Consider the following 12100-nt stretch of genomic DNA (forward strand, 5'->3'; position numbering starts at 1 on the left):
TCCCTATGAAATAGGGATTACAGTATCAATTTCAAAAGATTTTTTGTGACGAATAAATAAGATCATTGTAAAAGGCTTATGGTCAGTGTCCAGTGAATAGTAGAATTGTCATTTTATTAAAATTATTACTTGCGTTATTTATATCACTGTTAATAGTATCTGTGTTAATATATATAATCCAAAACAAAAAATATCATTGGTTTATCCATTCAAGAAATGAGATGAATTTAATGCACTTTCTTTTTAAATTTGATTTTCTTTTGGTTAGTTTTTCAAAAGTAATTTGAGTTTGGGACCAGCAGTTAGCATAATGGCTATGTCGCTGGACTCCCACGTAGTCGACTGCAGTTCGAGTCCCGGACCCGGTGGCTTAAACTCACATGGGGCGCGTGTGCGTGTGTACCCAAGATCCCGAGAGGAGAATGGAGGAGAAGGGAAGGCAGGCGTGGCCGCCCCCCCGGGGGGGGTGATTTCCTGCTTTCTGTCTCTCTGTCTCTCTCTGTCTGTCTGGCGAGCGCATGTGCCCTATAGCAAAAACTTCTCAAAAAAAAAAAAAAAAGTAATTTGAGTTTGTGGTAATCCATGAAAGGATGTTCTAGATGTCAGAATCAATAGTAAATGATATCAAATATAATAAAAGTAAATTCAAGGAAAAGCCAGGTGACCGATATTGGTTGCATTGACCAATTCTAATTTAATTTTGTGCACGGTGTATGTAACAATAGTTTACAGCAAATGGCAACAAAAATGCCCTTCTCTCTTGCAGGACAACCTGGACTTCTCATTTCTCAAGTGAATGCAAAAAATCCCTTCTTTGGTTATGCTGGGTCTTACAAGCACACTCAAAAAAAATTGCTTTTTGATGTTTTCAAGAAGGGAGATGTTTACTTTAACACAGGAGATTTAATGGTGCAAGATCAGGAGAATTTCCTTTATTTTTGGGACCGTATTGGAGACACTTTCAGGTATAAAATATTTAAGATGTTCAGCTTGTTCTGCAGTGCACAGCACCATGCTTTCACAGAAACATCAGAGACCACATGCTTTATAGCTCTCCGGGCACACACAGCATTTCGTCTCTCCCCATTTAAAAATTCCTTGGCCATCTGTTTCTACACTGAACTGTAAGTTAAGTCTTTGATATAAAGTTTTAAAATTGTTTTAATTATTTTATTTAGTCCAAATCAGTGACTTCCTTTTTTTATATTAAGTTAAGACAGACATGAAGTCTAAATGGTAAAGTTAAATCAGAAATACATTTTCGGTAAGTATGGTCTAATTCTTGAGTCAGTAATAAAAATATCAAAGCAGTACAATTTTCCTTTCTTGTATTCCCTTTTTTAATTCCGTAAGATTGTTTTAGGCTTATAACATTATTTTGCGATACTACTCAATAACTATAAGCATTCAGCAAATGCTTAAATGAGTCAGTAACTTCTACTACCCACCTCCTAGCCTTCTTTATTTTCAAGAATTATGCATTTAATTTTATATTATTATTTTTTGAATCTGAGCAGAGAGAGAGAAAAAGTGAGAAAGCAATTCACCAGGTCCAGGACTCGAATCATGATCAGCCATGTTGGAGTCCAGCACTCTTAACTACCACGCCACCTGCTGGCCACTCCTCTTAGCCTTCTTTTACTATGTTTTAAGCTCACTTTATTTAAAATTATTTTAATTGAAGTTTAGTATGTATTCATACACATTAAAGGAGTCAAAGGGGTTAAACATCTAGAAACTAAAGTTGTTCAGCACACCAAAAGACAGCAATAATTTTTGTTTTTTAGTTTTATATATCCTGTCAACACAGATAAGGCCTGTTTTACATTTAATTGTTATTTTACAAAATAAAAAATTTTGTAATAATACTCCTTATCATTATTTTTATTTCTATGATGCATTATAAGAAATTTTAATACATTAAACAATTTATGGCAGAGACATAGAGCAGTTTTGACCAAAATAAGAGATGCTAAGGCCAGCAGATGACTTAGCTGTTGCATCAGTGGACTATCACACAGCCAACCGTGGTTTGAATCCCAGACCCAGTGGTTTGAAACTCGCAGTGGGCAATTGTATATGTGTGCCTAAGATCCCAGGAAGAGAATAGAGGAGAAGGGATTGCATTGTGGCCATACTCTAGGGATGGCCATACTCTAGGGGGGTGATTTCTCACTTTTCCTCTCACTGTTTCAAACAATCTCTCTCTCTCCAGCGAGTGCACATGCCCTGCAGCAAAAATATCTATTAAGAAAAAAAAAAAGGAGAGAGATGCTACTTTTGTTGAATTATCAACAAAGTGCTTTCTTTAAAATGCCTTTTATTTAACTAAAGCTAGTTTTTTGTCACTAGACGCTTGCAGCTTGCACAGAGCCAAATGCACTAAAACTAAAACTGGGTACCTAGTTCAGGTCTCATTGGAATATGTTTTTCGTTTAGATGGAAAGGAGAAAATGTTGCAACCACAGAGGTTGCTGATGTCATTGGAGTGCTGGATTTCATACAGGAAACCAACGTCTATGGTGTGGCTGTGTCCGGTAAGAATGTTTTCAAATTTTGGAAGGATTCTCCAAAAAGATTGTGCCACTGTTCTTTAATTTTGCAGTACTTTTACTAATCAGCATTTTAATTTGTGTATATCAGAATAAATATCTTAGTCTTTTCCTGGCAAATAATACCCCTGACTGAGCTAATGAACTTCACAGTCACCTCGAGGGAAAGGTATTAAATGAATTTTAATGTGTGTGTATTTTTAAGCAGAGCTTGAAAGCTCTGGTCAGTGACTCACTGCTTGAAAATACTTACAGCCTTTCAATAGTCCATTATTTTTTCTGTTTATGGTGTTTGTGCATACCACTATCAGCAATGTGTCCTAGTGTAAATGCTTCATAAACACTGACACCTATTTTCATTTTTAACCATGTTTGACCCCATTATCAGTATAAAAATACATGTGTGTATTGTCTCATGAAGCTGAAAATGGCACAGAAAAATGACCAGTGTGAAGTCACAGGGCAGCCCTTCATCCTTCACTGTGTATCGTGGTTTTACGAATGGCAGTATTGTCCAGCCACTGCTTGTAGGTGCAGGGGATTCCGGGGGTAGGAATGTTTGGATAGGACAGCAAAGGAAGGGGGTGTATATTTATCTAATAAACAACCACTGGGTGTTGGCGTAAGGCTCCGGGATGTTCTAATCCCAGTGAAGACCTATCTATAGGTGTCATGATAAACAGTAAACGATGTGTGAAATTAATATAGAAATAGCAGTTTCTAGTTTCTTAACTTAAAATAGGCCCTTTTTTGCATTATTGTTTAATATGTACTTGCTGCTGGAACTTATTTGCCTTTAGATAAATATTTTCTTACTTATGTGTTAATGGTGGCAGGGTGAAAATTAAGGATCATTTATGATGTTTCCATTTCTGTAGTGTCAACAGTTATGGATGGTCTCTAACCGTCCCTGTTCTTAAGTTATTTCTAGGGAGAACAGATGCTCAGAGGAGGACTCACTCACTTATGCTACTGTCCTGTTGTTATTCTGGCGTAGATTTAATGCCCGTTATTTGTAACAATCAGTATTAAGGAACAGAATCGCTTTTTTTTTTTTTAAATCCTGTCTACTATTTATAAAATGGCCTCTTTTCAAACATTTATTTCAGGTAATGAAGGAAAGGCAGGAATGGCTTCTATTATTTTAAAACCAAATAAGTCTTTGGACTTGGAAAAAATTTATGAACAAGTTGTAACATCTCTACCATCTTATGCCTGCCCACGATTTTTAAGAGTTCAGGTAATTTTACTGTCTGATTTTGCTATCAATTTTAAGACCAGGAAACTAGAGGTGGTTTAATTGTAAGATAATACGGTATCTTTTAGATAACAGGTGCATTTTCTTTATGTTAGAAAATGTTAGGAGTAGAGAGAAACACTGGGATGTAGGGTTGATGCTCATTGAGGCCACATTTGAAGCCTCGTTATAGAAGGTTCGGGGTGAAATGCTAGGATGGATCCATCTTTGTCGTGATTCTAGAATTGCTATCTTCCTCTTCAGTCACTGGCCCTGCAGAGAAAACGAGGGTCCAGTGTGGGTGGCAAGCCAAAACCTCTTCTCACATACATCTTGTGAAGATATTCAGTTCTTCACTAAATGTGCCTAGGGTTAGGTACCCCCAAGCAGATAGCAAGGTGTCCACAGTTTGTGTGCAGAACCTACAGGCCACTGGCTTTAAGCTCTCCCACTTTTAATTTTTATTGTCGGGACGAGCAGATGGCGTCATAGTTACACTGCTAGACTCCCATGCAGTTGACCATGATTCAAGTCCTGGACCTGGCGACTTAAAACTCAGGCCGGGAACATGTGCATGTGTGCCCCAAATCCCAAGTGGAGAATGGAGGAGAAAGGATTGCAGCATGTCTATCCCCCAAGGGGTGATTTCTCACTTTCTGTCTCTCTGTCTCTCCAGCGAGCACATGCACCCTATAGCAAAAATCTCTCTAAAATAAATAAACAAATAAAATTAATTTTTATTCTCATTCTGTTCAACTTCCTCCTCGCCCTGGATCTTGTATTTTGGAGAATTTGGAATGCATTTGTTTTGGGGATGAAGACTTTCTCTTACTAGGCTACTACTTTAAAGTACAATAAAAGGAAAACAAATGTACTCAGCTTCTAAGTGAGTTTACTTACTCATTTGTTTGTTTGATATCATGCCTCAAATGTGATTTCCCAGAGTTAGTACTCCTAACATACCATCACACAGACTTTTCTTGACTACATATGTTATATCACTGTTAGATCTATAGTAGAGAAATGGAGAGTATTATTTTCATTTTTAAGCATTTCTCAAGCAATCCTTGAAGCCAAGTCACTTCTTATCCAATGAGACACATTGTCATAAATAAATACATACTCAATTTGCATAACTACATGTCTAATTTGCATTTTTTGTTTAAAGGTTTTTTGTTTTTTGCCTTAGAGCACATGCGCTCTCCAGAGAAAGAGAGAGAGACAGGGACAGTGAGAGAGAAAGTGAGAAATCACCCCCAGGGAAGATGGCCACCCCACAGCTCCTTCTCCTCCATTCTCTTCCCAGGATCTTGGGCACCAGGTCCAGGACTCAAACCGTGGTCAGCCATGTGGGAGTCTAGCGATGTAACCACAATACCATCTGCTGGCCCCTTAATTTGCTTAAATACATACTTCAGTTACATCTTTTCTCGTGTGTTTATCTGTTGTTAAATACATAGTTAATTCGTCTTTTTTATTTTAAGGGCTTTTATGTAATTTATATTATTTTCATACTGGTCTTCTGAAATACTAAAGGTTAGTGAGCTGTAGTGACGCAGCTAGACCATAATGCTTGCATACTGAGGTCATATGGGAGATACCGGGTTCACGTCTCCAGGTCTCTGTGCACATCCAGTACACACGTATGTGCTGGGATTCTGGCTGACTGAGGTTGAACTGGAGATAGGATTGCAGCATGAAGAGTCTGTTGGGGGCGCCTGTCTCTCTCTCCTTCTCTTTGTTTCCCTCTCTCATGGAATGAATAAATAAATAAATAAATAAACTCTTTAAAAAGGAAATATTAAAAGTAAGTACATATGAAGCAGAAGTAATATATTGTAATCAAAATTTTATTGAGATGATCGCAGATTCACAGGCAGCAATGCAAAATAATACAGAACGATCTAATATATCCTTCACCCAGTTAACCCAAGGGTTACATTCTACAAGCCTATCACACCCAAAATGTTAATACGATCTACCCACTTTAAAATTTCTCTTTTTTTTAACTTGTACTCATTTGAGCTGTGTGTGTATTTTCTGTAAACTTTTATCCCCTGTGTAGCTTCATGTACCTGTGACCACAGTAAGGATAACAGTTCCAACACTGTGCAGATCCCTCGTATTGTCCTTTTATAACCATATCCAGCCACTTCCTGCCTCGCCTCACCCCACTCCATAAATAACATCTTTTGATGGAATAAAAGCTGATAGAGCAAATAATATTGTAATCATTTACCCCCTAGGACAACCTGGAATCACTTTCATTAACCAGAATAAAAATTTCTGCTTTAGGAGACTAGATCGACCTTGCACAAATTTAGGAAATGTTGTAGGACAATTAAACACCTAAAAAGAACATGGGCTATGACTGTTAGGTTTATTTTATAATTGTCATAGTTATTTCATAGCCTGACAGTCAGAAGTCAAGATATTTATTTAATAAGTGAATTATAAATAAATCGTCTAATAAAAGCATTGCAAAGGGGGTGGGGGTGGGGCAAATAGTGGCCCAGCAGTAAAATGTGACATTCTGCAAGGCAGACCTACATGGGAAGGTTTCCAGTTCAAGTCCGGAGACAGACTTCCGTGAATACATCAGGAACATGCCTATCTATAATACATCAGGGACATGCCTACCTTTGATCCCAGACTGGCTGAAGATTGGGAATGGATCATGGTGTCAGATCCTGTTGAGAGTGCGTGTGCATGCACACATGCTATTTCTCTTTCAGTCTCTTGTTCATGAAAGAAATAAGTGTCCCACATTAAGTATAACCATACTTGCTTTTTATCACAGCAACAAATAAAAGCCCACTTGTGTAAAGATATGACATCATTAAAAGAAATGTATCACAAACTAATAGCGAAACTGTAAAGTATTTGTAGTTAGTAGCTCGCAAGTGGTGACCAACAGATGTCACTGGTTTCCACTTAAATTTTCGTTTGTTTCGTTCTGAAAGATTTTTGCTGTTGGTTGCATATGCTCACTGGAGAAACAGACAGAAAGTGAGTAATCACCCGTCTGGGGGCATGGCCACATTGCAATTCCTTCTCTTCCACTCTCTTCTAGAGATCTTGGGCACACATGCACATGCACCCGATGTGAGTTTCAAGCCACTGGACTAGGACTTGAACCACTGTCAGCCATGTGAGAGTCCAGTGCTTTAACCACTATGGCATCTGACGGCCCTCCAGTGAAATTTTAAAGATATCTGTGGGCCCTAGAAAAATCTATCGAGGCACTTTGGTGCATTCTGGGAACCCAGGTTTTAGAGCATTCTGTACCTCATCTGGTTCGTACAGTATCCTGCCTTGTGTATAGATTTATACATACTTGTGTTAGAAATTGTTGGTTTTCACACCTTTTAACCCCTTAGTATCTAATAATATCCTCTGTATGTGATATATTTTTTCTTCCTCTTTTATTTATTATCATAAACTTGTTTAATATTATATTAAATCACATATATCTTTACAGTGTATTACATTTCTTTGCCCAGCAAAACTACCATGCATATCATTCAAGACAAAGACATTACTATCCACATCATCATCATCAAATAATGTTACATCATTTTTTCACATTTTAGATTGTATCACTAAAGATCTTAATTAATTTAAAGACTTTCAATATCAAGCACAGTTGATAGATACATTTTTAAGAATACATTTCTGACTTTAGGCATAAACCTCAGTGAGTAAAGTGAATATACTATAAAGTAGCACCTCTCTGGGGCTATATAGCTTACTGTAGTTATTTCATAGGTATTAATAGGTATTTTTAAATAATTTTTAAATTTCAAACAAAATGTTAGTTTTAAAAGATCAAAATCAAATAGTGTTAAGAGAAATTTGCTTAAAACTTAAAACCAGGAAAAAGGTTAGGTTTCAGTTCAAATAGTAGGTAGATGAACCTTTCAAGGATTCAAGAGAAGACAAAAATCCTTAAATATGGAAATCAAAGCATCAAAGAAAATCAGTAATATTTTAGTCTAAAGTCAAAAAATTCTATTTCACTAGTTCAGACTCACATCATTAATCTCTCTCCTATTGAATTTGCATTGTTACTGTGGTCTGATTTTCCATTCAAACTCTGGAATTTAACATTCAACTCCGGACTTATCTCTACCATTAGGCTGGACCTTGTTTTGGTTGTTTCTTGTACTCTTATTTCTGTGTGTTCAATTTTAGTTTTCCTGGTACAGTATTCCCTTCTGCACTTTTTGGAGAGCTGCTATGGTGTTGGTAAATGCTTTCAGGCTTTGTTCATTAGAGAATATTTTTGTCTTTTTTCCCCCCCACATATTAAAGATAATCTTGCTGGGTATAGTATTCTTGATTGAAATTGTTTTTCACTTAACACTTTGAATATATTTTCCCATTCTTTCCTTGCTTGCATTGTTTCCGATGAGAGGTCCAACATTAGCCTTATGGGATATCCTTTGTCTCTGTCTGGTTTCGGTCAACCTGGCTATTATGTGCCTTGGGAAAGATCTTAGGTTGATTCTATGTCGGGTCCTTTGTATTTCTTGGTTCTGGATGTTTGAATGCCTCTCTAGGTTTGGAAAATTTTCTTCTAGTATTTCATTGAATAGTTTATGTCCTTATTAGTTCCTTCACCTTTGGGGATACTGATGATCTGGATGTTTGGGCTTTTAATGGTATCTAGTATCACTCTTATGTTATTCTCATTTTGGGGGGACTCTTTTCTCAGTCTTTTCAGTAAATTTTTCTAGGTCAGATGTTCTATCTTCTATATCTGAGATTCAATCTTCTGCATGGTCTAATCTGCTTTTGATACTTTCAAAAGAAGTTTTGATTTCCTATATTATAGCCTTCATCACTAACAATTCCATTTGGTTCTTTTTTTATGATGTGTATCTCCTCTTTCAGATCATGCAAGAACTTCCTCACCTCCCGTAACTCAGTGTCTTTTTTCTCTTGCATTTCTGTTAGCTTTGTCACTATCAACATTTAAAATTCTTTATTTGACAGTCCCATGAGTTTCCTTGTATTCTTTCTTTTTTATTTTATTTTATTTTATTTTTTGGAGAGGTTTTTGCTACAGGGCACATGCGCCCGCCAGACAGACAGAGAGACAGGAAGCGAGAAATCACCCCCCAGGGGGGATGGCCACACTGCAATCCCTTTTCCTCCATTCTCCTCTCGGGATCTTGGGCACGCACGCACACGCACCCGATGTGAGTTTAAGCCACCAGGTCCGGGACTTGAACTGCGGTCGACTACTTGGGAGTTCAGTGACATAGACATTACACTAACTGCTGGTCCTGAGTTTCCTTGTATTCTTTATAGAGAAAGAGGAGTTATTCTTTACCATTAGAAGAGAGGTATTTTCTTCATTTCTTATATCTCTTGTGCCTCTGCAGTGGTTTCTGGTCATCTGATGGATTATACTTTTTTTCGTATCTTTTGGAATTAAATCTGGCTCCTGGCTACAGCGGGAAGCAAGAGGGTGAAGTATGGGCAGAGGGCCTTCAGTGGTTGAAATCCATGAAAGGGGCCACTTTTAACTGAGATGTAGATGGTTGCTGATTGGCTTATCCTGGCTCCTGGCTAGACCAGGGTGCAGTCTGGGCAGAGGGTCTTTGTTTGTTGAAATCCTACATGTGATATTTAATTGGCATGGAATTAAGGAGATAGCCTGTGTGTTTTAGATATATGTGTAATCAGTGTATTGATTACATCCATAATTCTTTTTTTTAAGAGAGAAGTTTTTTGCTATAGTGTGCATGTGCTCACCAGAGAGACAGAGAGAAACAGAGAGACAGAAAGTGAGAAATCATCCCCCCTACCCCGCAAGGGGCATAGCCTTACTGCAATTTCTTCTCCTCCATTCCCTTCTTGGGACTTTGAACACACACGCACATGAGCTTGGAATGAGTTTAAGCTGTCAGACAGCTCAAGGACTCAGGCTGCAGTCAAACACATGAGCTTGGAATGAGTTTAAGCTGTCAGGTCCAGGACTCAGGCTGCAGTCAACTACGTGGGAGTCCAGCAACAGAGCCATAACGTCATCTGTTAGTCCCTCATTCATAATTCTTACATATGAGTAAGCTAATATCTGAGGAAAATTTATAGGTAAATCAAATTAAAGATTTTAATATTCTACATGATAGTCTTTATTTCTAACATTAATTTATTAGCAATATAGAAAAGATCTTTAGATATAAAATTATAGTTAAATATCACAGTTTATAGTATTAAATATTTTGACTCTATATTATAGCTATTTAAATAGTGTTAAATGCTTCCACTCATCTCGGTAACTATTTTATAGGAAAAAATGGAAACTACGGGGACATTCAAACTACAGAAGTTTCAGTTGGTGGAAGAAGGATTTAATCCACTGAAAATTTCTGATCCACTTTACTTCATGGATAGCGTGAAAAAATCTTATGTTCCATTGACCAAAGAACTTTATGATAAAATAATGTTAGGGGAGGTAAAACTTTAAGATTTTGTATACATGGGATTTTCATATACTTTACTTGGAAGAGAGGAGAGTATGTGATTCTTTAATATAAAATGGGGAAAGGGAACTAACACTAATTATGCGTGCCACATTTCTTTAATATACAAGAGCACTACTCTAATTAAAAACTTTCATTCATTGAGGCCAGCTGGTGGTGTGGTGGTTGAGGTGGCTGGATTCCGCATGGCCAACTTTGCATTTTGAATCCTGGATCTGGTGACTTGAAAAACATGCTGAGCATGTGTGAGAGGGTGACCAAAATCTCCAGAGGAGAATAGAGAAGAAGGAATTGAAGTGTGACCATCCCTCCCGGGGGGTGATTTCTCATTTTCCCTCTCTTTCTCTCTTTGTCTCTCTCTGGTGAGCGCACATGCCCCATAGCAAGAACTAACAAACAAACGAAAAAGGAATCACTTTAATTTGTTTTCATTGACATACATTTTAGTTGATTATGCTTTTTACCCGTTTGGAGATTGTATGTATAATTAAATATTTCCCTCAATTTTAGAGACTTTAGATAACATATAGTTAACAGTTTAGATAATCACTAAAAATGTACTTTCTAATGTGTAAAGTTTCTAGTTTTGAATAAATGGTTAAATTCTACTCAAATATTTTATTTTTATGTGTCCTATAAGTCAATAAAACCATCCTCATTATCACTGTGTTTTGAGTTTTTGTTCTGGTGTTTTTCATTGTAAACTTTCAGTCAAGGAAAGCTAAGTGCATGTACTCCTATCTCCTTTACCTTAAGCTCATATTAAGATGACAAAATAAATATAAAAATGTGAAACAGCAGTGGTTGAAAACTGGTAAGCCCAAGGCACTTAGGAATTTTTAGGAGGCATATAAATTGGATCAAATTGACAATTACATTCAACGGAGTGCAAAAGCCACTAATAATGCAGGAAGAAAAATAGCCTAGCATGGAACCTTCGTATTATCGCCAAGATCAAAGACAGAACGGGATGCAAGCTTGAACACGTTTGTGAGCAGTTCACTGAGACATTTATCAAAGGAGAGTGTACAGCACAGCTGGAAATCCCTCAGGCTCCAGGGTTTCTTTCAAGCTAGAACTACAAGTCTGATTTTCTTAGCATGGTGAGGACATTGTGGAACTGGACTGGGAAGTAGCATAGTACCCCAACAAGAAGCTCCTGTACCCATAAGCCTTGTTTCCTGTACAACCAAAAGGACAGTTTGCTTTGCCTTACATTGTCTCCTGCAAGGTGAAGAGGGAAGTAGCATAGTACCCCAACAAGAAGCTCCTGTACCCATAAGCCTTGTTTCCTGTACAACCAAAAGGACAGTTTGCCTTACATTGTCTCCCGCAAGGTGAAGAACTTGTTTTGGTTGGAAGAGAAGTTTTGTCATTGGTAGGAAAGCATATGTTCTAAAATTAAAGCACTTTAAAAAAAATATAAATAGTCAAACTTTAGAATGAGAAATTGAATAAGAAATTGTAATCAATTTGCAAAAATAGTGAGTTTTAAAAGAAGCAACATGGGCCAGCAGGTGGTGTGTTGAAGGCACTGGATTCTCACATGGCTAACTGCAGAAGAAATAATACACAAATTAAATAATACAGTATATGGAATTGCAACTGTGATGAAGACTATATGATGGGGGACCAGCAGTTAGTGTAATGGCTATGTCGCTGGACTCCCATGTAGTCAACTGCGGTTTGAGTCCCAGACCTGGTCGCTTAAACTCATGCCAGGCGCGTGTTCATGTGTGCCCAAGATCCCGAGAGGAGAATGGAGGAGAAGGGATTGTGGAGTGGCCATCCCCCCTGGGGGGTGATTTCTCCCTTTT

At 37.6% G+C, this 12100-nt stretch overlaps 1 protein-coding gene across 2 annotated transcripts in view; it reads left to right on the plus strand.

Moving 5' to 3' along the window:
• The window catches only part of SLC27A6 (solute carrier family 27 member 6), a gene marked incomplete at its 5' end in the record, with an annotated part of 51850 nt that extends 41369 nt beyond the window's left edge, over window positions 1-10481 (plus strand). For both annotated transcript variants that reach the window (XM_014591196.2, XM_014591197.2), the window contains 4 exon segments: window positions 767-965; window positions 2440-2537; window positions 3662-3792; window positions 10091-10481. In XM_014591196.2, the coding sequence (XP_014446682.1) occupies window positions 767-965; window positions 2440-2537; window positions 3662-3792; window positions 10091-10267 (605 nt within the window).
• Between the last annotated feature and the right edge of the window lie 1619 nt (window positions 10482-12100).

Source organism: Tupaia chinensis, unplaced genomic scaffold, assembly GCF_000334495.1.
Source record: "Tupaia chinensis unplaced genomic scaffold, TupChi_1.0 Scaffold000541_1, whole genome shotgun sequence".
Classification (NCBI taxonomy): Eukaryota; Metazoa; Chordata; class Mammalia; order Scandentia; family Tupaiidae; genus Tupaia; species Tupaia belangeri.